Here is an 18,223-nt window from a genome sequence, read left to right on the forward strand (position 1 = left end):
CTGACCCATAATGCTTTTTTCTCTTCTATAAAGTTAAGCATCAGCAGCCTCCCTAGCGGTTACTTTCTCAACTAATTTCATGGCAAAATTATTAAAAATCACGCCTGCACTACTCTCGTTCCCATGGCAGAAGAAGATAGAAAATGGCGGGGATGCCCGGACAACAGCAACCAGCGCCCGACATGAAAATAATTTAAAAAGGGCGACAAAGTTATCACGAGCGAAAGCATTAGTTACACAACAAATCAGCCCACCACAACAGGAGCGCAGAATGATGCGACTGCTTCATCCGACAGCCAGGCACAGAACTGACCCATAATGCTTTTTTCTCTTGTATAAAGTTATGCATCAGCAGCCTCCCTAGCGGTTACTTTCTCAACTAATTTCATGGCAAAATTATTAAGAATCACGCCTGCACTACTCTCGTTCCCATGGCAGAAGAAGATAGAAAATGGGGGGGATGCCCGGACAACAGCATCCAGCGCCCGACATGAAAATCATAAAAATGGGGGGACAAAGTTATCACGAGCGAAAGCATTAGTTACACAACAAATCAGCCCACCACAACAGGAGCGCAGAATGATGCGACTGCTCCATCCGACAGCCAGGCACAGAACTGACCCATAATGCTTTTTTCTCTTCTATAAAGTTACGCATCAGCAGCCTCACTAGCGGTTACTTTCTCAACTAATTTCATGGCAAAATTATTAAGAATCACGCCTGCACTACTCTCGTTCCCATGGCAGAAGAAGATAGAAAATGGCGGAGATGCCGGGACAACAGCAACCAGCGCCCGACATGAAAATCATAAAAAAGGGGGGACAAAGTTATCACGAGCGAAAGCATTAGTTACACAACAAATCAGCCCACCACAACAGGAGCGCAGAATGATGCGACTGCTCCATCCGACAGCCAGGCACAGAACTGACCCATAATGCTTTTTTCTCTTCTATAAAGTTACGCATCAGCAGCCTCCCTAGCGGTTACTTTCTCAACTAATTTCATGGCAAAATTATTAAGAATCACGCCTGCACTACTCTCGTTCCCATGGCAGAAGAAGATAGAAAATGGCGGGGATGCCCGGACAACAGCAACCAGCGCCCGACATGAAAATCATAAAAAAGGGGGGACAAAGTTATCACGAGCGAAAGCATTAGTTACACAACAAATCAGTCCACCACAACAGGAGCGCAGAATGATGCGACTGCTCCATCCGACAGCCAGGCACAGAACTGACCCATAATGTTTTTTTCTCTTCTATAAAGTTACGCATCAGCAGCCTCCCTTGCGGTTACTTTCTCAACTAATTTCATGGCAAAATTATTAAGAATCACGCCAGCACTACTCTCGTTCCCATGGCAGAAGAAGATAGAAAATGGTGGGGATGCCCGGACAACAGCAACCAGCGCCCGACAGGAAAATCATTAAAAAAAGTGACAAAGTTATCACGAGCAAAAGCATTAGTTACACAACAAATCAGCCCACCACAACAGGAGCGCAGAACGATGCGACTGCTCCATCCAACAGCCAGGCACAGAACTGGCCCATAATGCTTTTTTCTCTTCTATAAAGTTACGCATCAGCAGCCTCCCTAGCTTTTACTTTCTCAACTAATTTCATGGCAAAATTATTAAGAATCACGCCAGCACTACTCTCGTTCCCTTGGCAGAAGAAGAGAGAAAATGGTGGGAATGCCCGGACAACAGCAACCAGCGCCCGACATGCATGGGCATAAAAATCGCAAACAAAGCGGGGATAAAGTTGGCGAAAGAATTAGTTACACACCGCATCAGTCACGAGGAGCACAGAACGACACGTCCATTCTGTCCGACAGCCAGGCGCAGAACTGAATCGTAATGCTTTTTACTCCTCTATAAAGTCATGCATCTGTCCCTCCGGCGGTTGATTTCTGAACTAATTTAATCGCAAAATTATTAAGAATTGACTATCACTATTCCCATTTAGGGCAGCACTATCGACATCGTCAAGACAAGAATGTTCCTTGTCAAAAAAGAAAAAAAAAGAAGCTAGATGCGTCAACAGAGGGAAGCATGCAAGTCGGGGCATGTCAGGAGCGCTATTACACGAGGACAAATCGCACGACTGCTGGGCAACAGAGGAAAGCAAACACAGAGACACTTGAACAGAGTGAAAAGACACTCACCATCATCGGACAGGTACACTACATTCCCTCATTGTAAATCTGCTCGTCACAAAATCCACCTGCATCGCCGAACGACATTCACCAGTGACAAACCACACATCCGCACCCCATGATGGTCAGACGGAACCCCACTGAAGCTACGCTGTTCCACTAACGGCCAACGGAATTGCTAGGAGCAGAATTAACCACACCCGCCAGTGTCCATGAGAGAAGTTAATCCTTGCGCCCGCTGCAGGCTTTGCTCATTGGTCGTGACGTCACCCTATTGTCTCAGGGCTACACTGTTTTTTTCCACTAATGTTCAACCCGTCGTCTCTGGACAAGGTCCACCTGAAACAATAGAGTCGATGTATAACATCATCATGCAGCTGCATGGCTGAAGGACGCATACGCTCTAGATAGGAAACCTGTTATTTATTGAATCACCATGCCAAGATTATTTCCTTTATTCTACTATAATGATTGCATAGGGAACTATTGCAGAAAACACCATACATGAGAGGATATTGTAGGAATTAAGCATTTCATTCCCAAAGTCTTACTAAATGAGACTTATGAGTACAGGAAAAAAAAAACAATGGTTCAGCAAGACATGTCCATCCCATCCGATAGCCAGGCAGCTAACTGAATAATGACGCTTTGTTCCTTCTGAATAAAGTCACACACCTGTCCCCCTTGCGGTTACTCTCTGAACTAAATGAATCGCAAAATTATTAAGAATCGTTCTAGCTCTACTCCCATTCAGGGCAGCACTATCGTCGAGACAAGAATGTTCCTTGTCAAATAGAAAAAAAACTACATGCAGAAAGAAAGCATGACAGAACAGGTCAGGGCATGTCAGCGGATGTTTGTCAGACAAAAAGGGGGAAAAAAGAAAAGAGAAACACTTGAACAAAGCAGAAAACCAACATCAAACTATTTCCAAACACACACACACACAAATTCCTCTTATTCGAAGAACAGTGCTCATCGTAAATCCCTCCAGGACAATACACACCATTTTGCTATTGCTACACTTTTTTCCAGTAACGGTCAATGCATTGCTACACACTGCGTGACGTCATCATATCCTGTCTGAAGAAGACAGCGGCAAAGATAAACACTCCTATTATTTATTGAATCGCAAGGTTATTTCCTTTGTCCGACTCCTAATGACGTTCACTTTTACAATAAAATTCAACAAAAAAAGCACCGTTTCATATTAGCGATTTTCACCCCAAAGGCTCATCGTGGTCATTAGAATCACAACACCAGTAAACTACCACTGCTCTTTTAAAATAATAAGTGAGACCACTCAACATCATCAACCAGGCTTATGTAATACATGACCCTTTCTATGCTCGTATACTCGTTGTTTGAGGCAACACCTGCGAGCAAAAAGGCACGAAATCCTGGGGGCAAAGTTCCATTCGCACACGACAAAGCACAAGACAGAACGCCTTTACGGGAACATGATTGCATTCCCACTATATAAATGATTATTGCATTGCAGTTTAGAAAAACTACTACAAAACAATAATTTTAGGCGCCTATTAAAATTCTACTTTCTATGGAAACTATAGTTGCCCTGTTACTCGGATCGCTATTAATCAAGCGCTCCAATTTTTTCTCTCTTCCCATTTCAGCCTTGTCATGCAGACTCACATTTCAAAATAATTAATTTACACTGAGGGTGCCGTGCTTTAGGAATTCCTATCCTGTGCTCAGATGCAAGCGTTTCTGCATGAATACCTATAACAGCTGACTTCCTCAACATACCCAGCTCCTAACAACATCTAACAAACAAGCAGAGAAACCCACTTCTCATGAACTCAGCTTTACCATGCGACTATCTTCTGCGCAAAAGCAGTGATTTGAGGAAAGACCAGCAAAAATTGCGCGCAATTGTGCTGGAATTAACTGCCATGGCATCGAAAACTGAAGCATATGCTAACAAACTACGAAAAAGACACTCATGTCTGGCATCAGATAATTCTTGCATAATGCTACATGCACAGCCGCATTGTCCCTTCGTAAAGAAAGCACAAGACGAGGGCACACAAATTCCTTTAAGCGAGAAGGGAAAAGGGAAAAGACGGAGCGCTCAGGAATAATAGCAGAGTCACCGAACATCGCTACGAAACTCAACGGCTAACACAAGGTAACAACAAGATAGCGGCGGGTAAAATTGCAACACTGCTAAACAAGCCCCAACATGCCATGATAACGTCGCAAACCAGGAAAAAAGCGCGTGCACACAGAAGCTCAGGAAGGGAGAGGTGCTTTATTGGAATTTCTCCTCCACGCTCACACACCAGCACTTCTGCACAAATACTCATAACTGAATACAGCTTACTCTATCAACATATCAAGCAATGTGAATACTGACACCCAACAACATATAACAAAAAACAAACAAGTTCAGTTCTTATGAACTCTCCTCTGCCGAGCGGCTTTCTTCTGCTCTACCTGAATGCTGACTTTTGCCCCTCACCTACATTCTGAGTAAAAACAGTGAAAGAAGAAAAGAACCGTGAACAATTACACGCATTTGTGCCCCAATAGCTGCAACTGCAAGAAACCATATAGCGCACGGTAATAAACTGAGAAAAAACACCCATTTCTACCACCAGATAATTCTTGCATAATGCCACATACACAGTCGCATTGCCCTCGCGTAAAGCAAGTACAGGACAGGGATACACAAATTTCCTTAAGTGAGCAGGGAAAAGGCTTAAGTCGAACCGCTCAGTAATAATCGGAGAATCACCGCTTATCGCTACGAAACTCAACGGCTAGCACAACATGACAGCAACAAGATATTAGCGGAGGGTAAAAATTGCAGCAAGAAAGACACTACTGAACAAGTCCAGACATGCGACATCGCATACAAAATACTGCTCATCGGGGAAAAGGCCGAAGCCGGCGACAGAAAATCACAGAGCATACACAACTTCATTCTTCTATTTCGCGTAAACTAAACGCGGTCTGCTTGGAAAGCGACGCACAAATTTTCTTAGGGAGCAGAGAAATATAGGAATTTCTACTCCGTGCTCAGGATACCAGCATTTCTGCTCAAAAACCCATTAATGCAAAATTAGGCACTACTTACTTCATCAAGATATCGAACACCCAACAAAATCAAATAAACAACCCGGCTTCCACTGATAGAACACTATTCAGATTTTACCAGGAGGCTTTCTTCTGCGTAAAAGTACAGAAAATAAGAAAAGAGCAGCGAAAAATACACGCACTTTTGTTTGCATAGCTATAAGAGCAAAAAAATAAAATAACGAGACACACGCTAATATACTGAGACAATGATACACATTTCTGCTATCAGATAATTATTGCATAATGCTACATCCCAGCAAACCATTAATGTCGCTGGGACATCCCTACAAGGTCGCTAACGTCACGAATATCTCGACATTCATAGGATATCTATGGGATATCGCACAATTTCATTGCGTTTTGGGCTTACTCCAGTAAACAACAGATGTCCCTGGTATGTTGGAAGGATATCGCGCTCTGGATGTTTGAATGTCCCATGACAAGCAGCCTGCAGATCCTAGGGATGTCTATGGGAGATCTAGGAAATATTTGTTTGTCCTTATAGAGACGGTAACCTGAATTAAAAACACAGTAGTTGATAGGAAGGGATGTCAGAAATGTTGTTGGGTATACTGTGGGTTGATGCAGAAACACAGGAATTGCGAAGATACATCCTCGTCACCGTTACAAATGGTTTACGCCAAGCTACCCCTAACGAACGTGTGTGTAACGATTTGTATTTCAGTATATGTTCCATCCAGCTCGCAAATAGAGGTTACTGCGGGTTTTCCCAAGTGGTCCAAGTGAGGCGGTCAGAGTTCTGCACTTATGCTGGCGTGTCCCACGGTGTTGCTGTACTGTGATGAATCCTGTTAGGCTAAGGTAATGTTTTTGTTCCCAATAGTATCAAATGGGTTAAAACACACAATAAATATTATTTGCTGGTACACAGTTGCAGTGGTCTCTACGCACTCTACAAACACTAAATATGTGATGCACAAAATTGTTAAAAGCAAAATATGTACGATATTCGTAATCTCCCGTATATATCCAAATATCCGTGACAGACGTCGCAGGGACTTTCAGTGGATCTACAAACATGGCAGAAATGCTAGTCGCTGGGATATTGCATGGATGTAAAACGGATCTGTGCCAAACTCCACTGGATATCCAAACGTCCCGGGTGAGATATCTTACGGATATTTGCTGGATGTATCTGGTTTGCTGGGATGCACAGTCGCTTAAAGAAATCCCTGCTTATCCCTGCTTAAAGAAAGCACAGAACCAGGGTACACATCCTGTAAGCGAGAAGGGAAAGTCACTTCTTCTAGGACAGCTTAATACGGTAAAGTCAGAATTCTTACCAAGAGAACTAGGCTTGAACACAGCTACAAGCGTGACAGACACATACTAACGAACAAACAAAACACTCCTATTCACTTCTACTGATAGAATAGATTACAATGCAAACGCGATAACAATTATTTTTTACGCTACTATTTCACGCAATAGTACATAAATGTATCACTCGTGTCACACGAAAAGGCAAACACATGGCACTTACTTGTCAAGTGGGGTCCCTGGTTCAGAAAAGCGCGCGCGCGCGCACACACACACACAGGTACACACTCACATTTTCACACACACAAACACAAAGTCTATTTTCACAACCACATAAATCCATAATATTCCTCAGGTCAATAATTATCTCACCGTCGTCAAAAGAAGGCACACACATATATGCGAACGCAAAACAATAGGTCTTCGTTCCGGATGTAATAGGATATCGTCACTCGGCCGGCGCGAACCAAAAAAAAAAAAAAGAAAGGAATGCATGTTCGCTATACCCACGAAGAAAACGGTGCCGTGCTTCTGTGCAGCGATCATTATACAGGAGTGACTTCACTTCGTTTTCCTTTTATTTCCTTGCACCCATATATTTTGCGAGAATATTATAGAGCAGAATGGGTAAATGTGAACATCATTCGCTACACACTGTAGCTCTCATCATTTTTAAACCAAACCACTTAACATGTGTTCATAGGTCTTCAATAAATAGGTGAGCCGATAATGACTCAAAATAAAATAAAATAAAATAATCATTCCAGCATCGCTGGCTGCAAGCTTGCGTATCCAACAGAGCAGTGCGCTCCCATCAACACGCCTTGGGCTGACCTTACACACCCGAAGCCTTTTCTGAATACATTCTGCTCTCGCCGAAATAAAATATTTATCGCGAGGGTACTACAATGTCAGCTCTGTTGCTGTTTAAGTAATAAAACAGTGCGCCCGAACCGCGCCCCACGCGAGCGGTGCGCGGGCCCGTTCTCGCGGTTTGGACTCGAGACGCGCGCGACCGATTCCCTGTGCGAGCGCAACGCGGGCCCGTTGTCGCGGTTTGGACGCGCGACGCGCGCGATCTGTTACCGATTCCGCGAGTGAGCGCACTGTTTTATCATAATTTGTGTATCCCTGTCCTGTGCTTGCTTTACGCGAGAGCAATGCGACTGTGTATGTTGCATTATGCAAGAATTATCTGCTTGGCAGGAATGGCTGTCTTTTTCTCAGTTTATTAGCGTGTGCTACGGTTTCTTGCAGTTGCAGCTATTGGGGCACAAATGCATGTAATTCTTCGCGGTTCTTTTCTTCTTTCACTGTTTTTACTCAGAATGTAGGTGAGGGGGAAAAGTCAGCATCCAGGTAGAGCAGAAGAGAGCCGCTCGGCAGAGGAGAGTTCATGAGAATTGAACTTGTTTGTGTTTTGTTATATGTTGTTGAGTGTCAGTATTCACATTGCTTGATATGTTGATGGAGTAAGCTGTATGCAGTTATAAGTACTTGTGCAGAAATGCTGGTATGTGAGCGTGGAGGAGAGATTCCAATAAAGCACCTCTCCCTGTGCATTCCTGAGCTTCTGTGTGCACGCGCTTTTTTCCTGGTTTGCGCCATTATCATGGCATGCAGGGGCTTGTTTAGCAGTGTTGCCATTTCACCCGCCACGTTTATCTTGTTGTTATCTTGTGTTAGCCCTTGAGCTCGCAGCGATGTCCGGTGACTCTGCTATTATTGCTGAGCGCTCCCTCTTAAGCCTTTTCCCTTCTCGCTTAAAGGAATTTGTGTGCCCTCGTCCTGTGCTTTCTTTACGAAGGGACAATGTGGCTGTGTATGTATCATTATACAAGGATTATCTGATACCAGACATGAGTGTCTTTTTCTTAGTTTATTAGCATATGCTTGAGTTTTTGAAGCCATAGCAATTCCAGCACAATTGCGCGCAATTTTTGCTGGTCTTTCCTCAAATCACTGCTTTTGCGCAGAAGATAGTCGCATGGTAAAGCTGAGTTCATGAGAAGTGGGTTTCTCTGCTTCTTTGTTAGATGTTGTTAGGAGCTGGGTATGTTGAGGAAGTCAGCTGTTATAGGTATTCGTGCAGAAACGCTTGCATCTGAGTGCAGGATAGGAATTCCTGAAGCATGGCACCCTCAGTGTAAATTAATTATTTAGATGTTAGTCTGCTTCACTTCATGACAAGGCTGAAATGGGAAAGAGAAAAAATTGAAGCGCTTGAATAATAGCGATCCCAGTAACAGGGCAATTATAGTTTTCATAGAAAGTAGAATTTTAGTAGGCTGCAAAAATTATAGTTTTGTAGTAGTTTTTCTAAACTGCAATACAATAATCATTTATATAGTGGGAATGCAGTCATGTTCACGTAAAGGCGTTCTGTCTTGTGGTTTGTTGTGCGCGAATGGAACTTCGCCCCCAGGCTTTCGCGCCTTTTTGCTTGCAGGTGTTGCCTCAGGCAACGAGTATACAAGCATAGTAAGGGTCATGTCTTATATAAGCCTGGTTGATGATGTTGAGTGGTCTCACTTATTATTTTAAAAGAGCAGTGGTAGTTTACTGGTGTTGTGATTCTAATGACCACGATGAGCCTTTGGGGTGAAAATCGCTAATATGAAACGGTGCATTTTTTGTTGAATTTTATTGTAAAAGTGAACGTCATTAGGAGTCGGACAAAGGAAATAACCTTGCGATTCAATAAATAATAGGAGTGTTTATCTTTGCCGCTGTCTTCTTCAGACAGGATATGATGACGTCACGCAGTCTGTAGCAATGCATTGACCGTTACTCGAAAAAGTGTAGCAATAGAAAAATGGTGTGTATTGTCCTGGAGGGATTTACGATGAGCACTGTTCTTCGAATAAGATGAATTTGTGTGGGTGTGATTAGAAATAGTTTGATGTTGGTTTTCTGCTTTGTTCAAGTGTTTGTCTTTTCTTTATCCCCCTTTTTGTTTGACAAACATGCGCTGACATGCCCTGACCTGTTCTGTCACACTTTCCTTCTGCATGTAGTTTTTTTCTTTTTGACAAGGAACATTCTTGACTCGACGATAGTGCTGCCCTGAATAGGAGTAGAGCTAGAACGATTCTTAATAATTTTGCGATTCATTTAGTTCAGAGAGTAACCGCAAGGGGGACAGGTGTGTGACTTTATTCAGGAGGAACAAAGCGTCATTATTCAGTTAGCTGCCTGGCCCTCGGATGGGATGGACATGTCTTGCTGAACCATTGTTTTGTTTTTTCCTGTACTCATAAGTCTCATTTAGTAAGACTTTGGGAATGAAATGCTTAATTCCTACAATCACCTCTCATGTATGGTGTTTTTCTGCAATAGTTCCCAATGCAATCATTATAGTAGAATAAAGGAAATAATCTTGGGATGGTGATTCAATAAATAACAGGCCCCCTGTTTAGAGCGTACGCGTCCTTGAGCCATGCAGCTGCATGATGATGTCATACCGTGACTCTATTGTTTCAGGTGAACCTTGTCCAGAGGCGATGGGTTGGACATTAGTAGAAAAAAACAGTCTAGCCCTGAGACAATAGGATGACGTCACGACCAATGAGCAAAGCCTGCTGGGGGCGCAAGGATTCACTTCTCTCTTGGACACTGGCGGGCGTGGACACATTAATTCTGCTCCTAGCAATTGCGTTGGCTGTTAGTGGAAGAGCGTAGCTTCGGTGCGGTTCCATCTGCCTCTGATGGGGTGTGGATGTGTGGTTCGTCACTGGTGAATGGCGTTCGACGATGCAGGTGGATTTTGTGACGAGCGGATTTACAATGAGGGAATGTAGTGTACGTGTCCGATGATGTTGAGTGTCTTTTCGCTCTGTTCAAGTGTCTCTGTGTTTGCTTTCCTCTGTTGCCCAGCAGTCGTGCGATTTGTCCTCGTGTAATAGCGCTCCTGACATGCCCTAACATACATGCTTTCCTCTGTTGACGCATCTAGCTTCGTTTTTTTTTTTTTTTTGACAAGGAACATTCTTGGCTAGAACACTTCTTAATAATTTTGCGATTAAATTAGTTCAGAAATCAACCGCAAGAGGGACAGATACATGACTTTATAGAGGAGTAAAAAGCATTAGGATTCAGTTCTGCGCTTGGCTGTCGGACAGAATGGACATATCGTTCTGTGCTCCTTGTGACTGATGTGGTGTGTAACTAATTCTTTCGCCAACTTTATCCCCGCTTTGTTTGCGATTTTCATGCCCATGCATGTCGGGCACTGGTTGCTGTTGTCCGGGCATCCCCGCCATTTTCTATCTTCTTCTGCCTTGGGAACGAGAGTAGCACTGGCGTGATTCTTAATAATTTTGCCATGAAATTTGTTGAGAAAGTAACCGCTAGGGAGGCTGCTGATGTGTAACTTTATAGAAGAGAAAAAAGCATTATGGGTCAGTTCTGTGCCTGGCTGTCGGATGGAGCAGTCGCATCATTCTGCGCTCCTGTTGTGGTGGGCTGATTTGTTGTGTAACTAATGCTTTCGCTCGTGATAACTTTGTCCCCCCTTTTTTATGATTTTCATGTCGGGCGCTGGTTGCTGTTGTCCGGGAATCCTTGCCGTGAGATTAGTTGAGATTATAATGGCTAGGGGGTGCAGCTGCGGGACTTTATACAGGAGAAAAAACCATTACGAGTCAGTTCTCTGCCTGGCTGTCGGATGGAGCAGTCGCATCGTTCTGCGCTCCCCGTGACTCTGTTGTGGTGGGCTCATTTGTTGTGTAACTAATTCTTTTTGTTGTTAGCTTTTGATGGTTAGCATATTTACTTTTGCTTTCCCAGCCTCTGTATTCCGAGTGTTTTTCTCCTCGCATGTCCAGAGCTGTCCTAACCTGCCCAGGCATGTCATGATGACGTCACAGGATGTCCGGAACTTGAGGTCATAGCTGCGATGCTTTGCAACCTGCCTATGTGCTCCGTCGCCCGGCGATGGTCAGCGGCCGTTCCGTACCACTTTCTTCAAGATGGCGTCGTTGATCTTCGACTAAACTCCTTTTCTCCACTCTATCTCTATCTTTTTTTTCTTTTTTATGGACTCTCGTAGTCCACAACGCTCAGCTAGTCTGGACATGAGTTAGATGTTTCCCAATGAGTGTGGTGACTCCCTGGTGTGTGCTGACTAATGAGGGGGGTCCCAAGCTCTAATTAATAAATTAATCGTGTTCAGGCCAGTTGAGCGTTGTGAACTACGAGAGTCCAGTCATTACTACTGACATAATATTGTTACAAGCAAGCATTCATGGGTATTTGTTCTAATCCCCTTCTTCAAAGTGCAGGCCTAAAAATGGCCACGTCAGTACAGAACATATAGATGCACAACACGCATTTCCAGCATCTTTTAAAAAAACCACAAATATTGATAGAATTGTATCGGTTTCTCTCAAAGTAGGGGACGTCATTGTCTTGTTGGACTCATACCAGCAGATGAGAGACCGCCCCTCGCAACTGTGTGTTATTGCGTAATAAGATATAACCCACAACTACACTTCCGTGTAGAATTGAGCCAGATAATGCATGCTTCCATTATCCATGTATGCTCAGATGCAATCCCAACTAGTTAAACTGTTGGTAGGCTCCACTGACAACTGAAATGCGCTTTTCACACAGAGACTTTTATAACATTACAGGAAAAGAGAAACAATGCAAACTGGGCCAACAAAATCTTAGATTTGTGTTTTTGTTAGCATTGAGAAAACACAAGTCTACTTATCAGGCACAATATCAGGAAGTCTAGGAGCGCGTGTCATCCAATGCGGATGCACCTCGATTTTCATGAAAGCCAAGATAGAGGGAGCCTTTCGATCCATGTCAGAAAGTGAAATGTTTGAAGCATTTTTTTTTCCACAGATCAGGAAAACAAAAATGCATAACTGCACCACTGAGGAGCTTCATTATCTGGAAACACATGCTTAGCCTTGCCCTTTTTGTGTGATTTCCTTTTTCTGTAATGTTATAAAAGAATCTCCCGCCCACGTTGAACTCCATTCATCACTTCTGGCCAGACAACGGAAGGCGATTTCAAAGGAATAATACTGCTAGGCGAGGGGAGAGATATTGTGCGCGTCTTTTATTTATTTTAATTAGGTATGAGAGCTATGTTATCAGGAACGAGGTCACCCGACGTTTTGACAAGCAGGGAGGGAAAACAATTTCGTCGCATTCGTGTCTTGTGGAAGTGCGCTATGCCACCAACTTGCTGGTGTTCGGACCTGCAACCCTTGGATTAGTAGACAGCGACCAACTCAGTGGGGACTGGTTGTCCTGTTGCAGAGGACGACTGAGTCTTTCCTACAATACCATTCAGCTGCAAACATCCACGGTACAGCGTCCCTCTCTGCGCTCAGGGAGTATGTCAACTTGCGTCCCCAAAACTACAGTACATATGACATGGTCTACTTGGTGACTGGGTAAGTCCTCTGTTTTATAGCTATATTCGAACGGGATTATCATTCTTCAAGATAACACACTCAGCGATGGTTTAGCTCGCGATGTTTCCTGTGTAAAAGGGGCTTACCTAACATTTCTCTTGGGCTTGAAAAAATTGGATGACAGATCAGGTTTTCTGTTGTGTTAGTACTATGACTACGACGTTTATCAAATGGAAAGGTGTTGACTAAGCGATCTACTGACACCATAGCTGGCGCAACTTCAGTCTGTTTACTTCTGTGTTGTCCGAACATTCTTGGAACAAACACTCCTTCCATTACAACACGAAATAACTTTTTTGTTTCTTACTGCAGTTGGTAGCATACGGCATCATTTTATAGTAAGCAGAGCGTGACAGTTTCTGTGGAAATTTATAACACGTCAGAAATAATTGAGTTTTACCAGCGCACAAGTGTGATGTGGTGAGGTCGCGTCGTGGTTGCGTTAACAGCTGTGAACCAGGTCACCAACTGCGGTCGACGCTGGTCTACAAGGTTATAGCGTAGTGGCCAAACCTGTTGATCAGATGTAGTCAATGGGGGCAGGACATGGGGCAGAGAACTGTTACGATGCTCGGGGCATTATGAACCTGATATGCCCGCATTGCACTTTCAGCACTTGCGTATGCATCAAAGTGCAGGTCAACAATGCGGTTTTCATCATTCAACAACGTCTGCGTGCCGGCTGTTAGTACGACACGCATGTTGGGTACCAGGGGAAGGCCTCTAGTATGGAGTCATGAAGTATACAGGGTGTCTCAGTTAAATCCCCGGGCTAAATAATTCATGAACCGGTGCACCAATCGAAGAACTTTCTGTTTACAAGTATCTGTCCGATAGCGCCTACAACCTGCGCACCGAGTGGATGAGTTGTAGGCGCTCATTACTTAAATAAAAATTTAAATGAGTTTCGTGAAACAACATATAGCTTCTAAAGCAGGGCGCCATCGGCATTAAAATGGGTACTACCCCTTTTGGGGTAACGTGGTAGTGGTGGTAATGTTTCCGGTAACAATTCGTGATTGTATCTTAGCAAGGCTGTGACCTTGTTGCGTAATTTAGCGTGCACATCTTCAAATTGAGACGCATCACGTGACGCAGTTGCTTGCTAAGATTGCATGGGCCTCGTGCGCCGTGAAACAAGCCCTGTTACATTGTACAGTGCTTGCAGACTGGTGGTCCCTTGCCTGGAGTCGATCATTCGCACGTGGTGAAATCTTTTCACGTGTCCCGCGGTCCAACTGCTTTGCGAACCTCCGCTATATATTGACAGCACACAATGAAACGATACTGAAAAAACATTCCGTCCGGTAATTTTGCTGGGTTTTTTCACTGTGAGCTCATTGAAATATCGTAAACGAATAGTTTTGGTCGTCTCTTTCCTCTTTTTTTTTTTTTTTTTTTGCGTTTACATCTCTAGTCCCGACATGACCGCTTGCACAGCCGAACGGGACGCTGAAGCACGCTCCGCGGCAGCGCAATGACTGATCTAATTTCTTCCTCAGTCACGCTGGTCGCGACAGCAGGACGGGTGAGTAGCATACAGGGTGTTTCACGAAAATTCCTCGGCTGAATAATTCGAAAACGGCGCCACCTGTCGAGAAACTTTTTTTTTCGGTTAGCATCCTTGATGCGCCGGCCACAAACTGGCCGCTCAGTTTCCCATTTGCATGCGCTCGTTAATTAAATAAACATCCTGACTATTCTGTTTCACTTCGACGGGCTTTGGTACCTGAGCTGCAGCGATGGTCACCCTGAGAGAGTGCCAAACCAGTAAAAAAATAGGACTTTTAGTGATTTTTGCTTATGATTATGGCAATAAAGGCGCACTGTCTGGCTCATCGAATGACACGACCGCAATCCTGTTTAAGAGTTTAGTAGAAAACGAGAAGCTATATCAAACCCTCGCTCGCGGCTGTTCCTTATCTTGCGGTTCCCCACCCGCCAATGCAAGCGGATGAACACGAATTTGAGCTCAGGATAGATACTGTAGAAGTGGTTTTTTTCGCGCGGAATTATTTTTCGCGTTTTTCGCGCACACCTCCAAAGTCGCGAATTTAAGTTCCCGCGAATAACTCTGGTCATATGAGGGCGAAAAGCGTTCGGCGTTCGACGCTATACCGTGACTACCTGACCCCTCTATTCCATGCAGCGTAGGCAGTTTAAAGGGACGGTCTCGTACAGATCGGGCGATTCCGAAGCTTTGCTGAAATTATATTCAAGAGTGCTACAGAAATACAGTCGCGAAGTTTCAACCAGAACAACGAAGTGGTTTTCGAGAAATTTGAAGGAATATGCCGTGACAGCAGACGACGGAAGTCGCAGCTGGATTCAACTCCCTCTCATGCAACGTCAAATGTGACGTGGTTATGGTATTTATGGTGGCAGGTCGCCCATTGGGCGACCGAAGCGCAATGCACAGTACAGTCGGAGGTGTATGTGCTTTGCGCTTGAAAGTTGTCACGCGCGACGTCGTAATGTCTTATAGCAAATTTAGCGATAGTGACGGGTCCCTGTCACTAAGCGGTGAAGATGAGCTCATCGGCGCCGATCGATTGAAGAACCGGGGACGTCGATGAACCTTTAGCTACTGACCTTTTGCAACATCAAAGTGGTTAGCCAGTGAAAGTAGTGGATGATCGGGAATCGATTGACGCGGGTAAGACTCATCCATAAAAGCGCACTTTTTTGCGTATATATGTTCCGCTTGATCGTGACACCATTCTAAATTGTACAAACATTGCAGGTGTGTGTGTAGACACTGCTCGCCAATACCAGCATGTGCCGGAACCTGTTTCGATCAGTCACGTACACATGGTGTTGTATTCTCCTGAAAGGTGTTGTAAAGTTTGTTTTTGTTGCGGAGGTTTTTATTTGCATATAAAAATGTGTGTTTCATGGTACGTTATGCAAAATTTCAGATTTGGTCATGTATGTATCAGAACTTGGATAGACTGCTGAAGAAAGCTGCTCTCTCTATCCATTCCCGCAAGCGGCAGGAGGTTGTCAACGTGATAAGTGAAGGCTTTCCATTCATGTCATTACACCTGGAGCAAATGACAAAATCAAGGATAAGCTCATCTACTTCAACGTCTTCAATTACCCCTGGCCTATGAAAAAAAAAAGCCCTTTTCAGGACCATCCAACATATCTGCATCAAAGACCATGCTTCTGCATCGAATAAGCTCTTATCATCATGGATGATTATAGTATTTCATATCAAAAATACCTAGACGTGCATTACGAATGTGCAAGATGGATCAGCCGTATTTTTGCTAATGTTATGGCGGTGTGTTCATGAGCCCACGGCTCAGATTTTGATTGTGTCAGGGGTTGCACACTAAGATGTCTAGCACATTGAATATAAAAGATTTGGAAATGTTTAAAAACTTTCAAAAATATCAAAAATACCTGGATGTCCATCACAAATTTGTAAGATGGAACAGCGGTTGGCAACATGTTTACATGTCGTCTAGCTTATTGTTGCTCATGTTACACCGGTGTGTTCGTGAGCCCATACTGGCTCAGATTTTGATTGTGTCAGGGGTTGCACACTAAGATGCCCAGCACGTTGAATATGAAAGATGTGTAAATGTTTAAAAAATATGAAAAATACCTAGACGTGCATGACAAATTTGTAACATGGAATAGTGGTTTGCAACTTGTCGACATGTCGTCAGTCTTATTTTTGCTAATGTTACACCGGTGTATTCATGAGCCCATACTGGCTCACATTTTGATTCGATATCAGGGGTTGCACACTAAGATGTCCAGCACGTTGAATATAAAAGATTTGGAAATGTTTCAAAACTTTCAAAAATATCAAAAATACCTAGATGTCCATCACAAATTTGTAAGATGGAACAGCGGTTTGCAACATGTTTACATGTCGTCTGGCTTATTGTTGCTCATGTTACACCGGTGCGTTCGTGAGCACATACTGGCTCAGATTTTCATTGTGTCAGGGGTTGCACACTAAGATGTCCAGCACGTTGAATATAAAAGATTTGGAAATATTTAAAAACTTTCAAAAATATCAAAAATACCTGGACGTACAGGACAAATTTGTAAGATGGAACAGCGGTTTGCAACATGTTTACATGTCGTCTCACTTATTGTTGCTCATGTTACACCGGTGTGTTCGTGAGCCCATACTGGCTCAGATTTTGATTGTGTCAGGGGTTGCACACTAAGATGTCCAGCACGTTGAATATAAATGATTTGGAAATGTTTAAGAACTTTCAAAAATATCAAAAATACCTGGACGTACATGACAAATTTGTAAGATGGAACAGCGGTTTGCAAGATGTTTACATGTCGTCTGGCTTATTGTTGCCCATACTGGCTCACATTTTGATTCGATATCAGGGGTTGCAGACTAACATGTCCAGCACGTTGAATATAAAGTTTGCGGAAGTTGAGTGTTTATGTAGTCATCTTTTATTGTCCCTTATTGTAATGTACGTCCACAGGACTGACCAATTGTGTTAAAATTGGGTTGTTGGTATCGGGTAGTCATAATGATGTTCAAGCAGCAAGCTCTGAGCAACCTGTCGTCCTGTCCTGTCAACAAGGTTGTCTTGTCTTTTGTTGCTTGAACATCATATAATCACAACACTGATTTGTGGATATAACTTACATATTTATATTATGCAATACTTTTCTCACATCAGCAATGTGCAGGGAAAAATTAAATAGAGCTGTGAAACCTGCGAATTTGAGTTATATTTGTGACCCATTAATAGGTGTTGATTCTGGCACAGGAAGGAGTGCCACTCTCATCAGTTAGTGTCAGCTACTGAAGGGGCACAAGACAACATTATTGAGCATAGTTTGGCGATATACTGCTCCGGTAGGGATAATACCTTAGAGAGGCTATATGCAAAACAAACTTATGTAGCCTGCTGGATCAAGCACTTCCTTCCGAGGTACGCGGGACTGCCGTTGCGTGCGGTGCCGACAATTTCTGTACACATCACTTTTGGCTATTATCAACAAAGTAATACCTACATTTCAATACTGCGCGTATCCAGTTCTTTGGACACCGTTGCCGCTAACAGTTGACTGCGTGACGGCCGACATCTTTTAGTTCGAGCCGCGTCCGGCGCCGTCCCCTACATATCGTGCCCGCAGAACGTCTCTTTACCTCATATGCATCGTGAACGAAACGTGCGGAGTACACGCACGCGCGTGTGACAATCAGACCTTTTGTTGAAGATGTTTCGAGTGTGTGACTCCCAACAGGTGCTTTTCT

The 18,223-nt window shown here is 43.7% G+C and overlaps 1 protein-coding gene across 2 annotated transcripts in view; it reads left to right on the forward strand.

Moving 5' to 3' along the window:
• LOC135391644 (venom metalloproteinase antarease-like TtrivMP_A) overlaps positions 1–18,223 on the forward strand; it is a 74,420-nt gene that overhangs the window by 33,396 nt on the left and 22,801 nt on the right. For both annotated transcript variants that reach the window (XM_064621970.1, XM_064621971.1), the window contains exon 8: positions 12,815–12,951. In XM_064621970.1, coding sequence (XP_064478040.1) covers positions 12,815–12,951 — 137 coding nt within the window. The remainder of the gene's footprint in view (positions 1–12,814; positions 12,952–18,223) is intronic.

The sequence above is a fragment of the Ornithodoros turicata genome, chromosome 4, assembly GCF_037126465.1.
Source record: "Ornithodoros turicata isolate Travis chromosome 4, ASM3712646v1, whole genome shotgun sequence".
NCBI lineage: Eukaryota > Metazoa > Arthropoda > Arachnida > Ixodida > Argasidae > Ornithodoros > Ornithodoros turicata.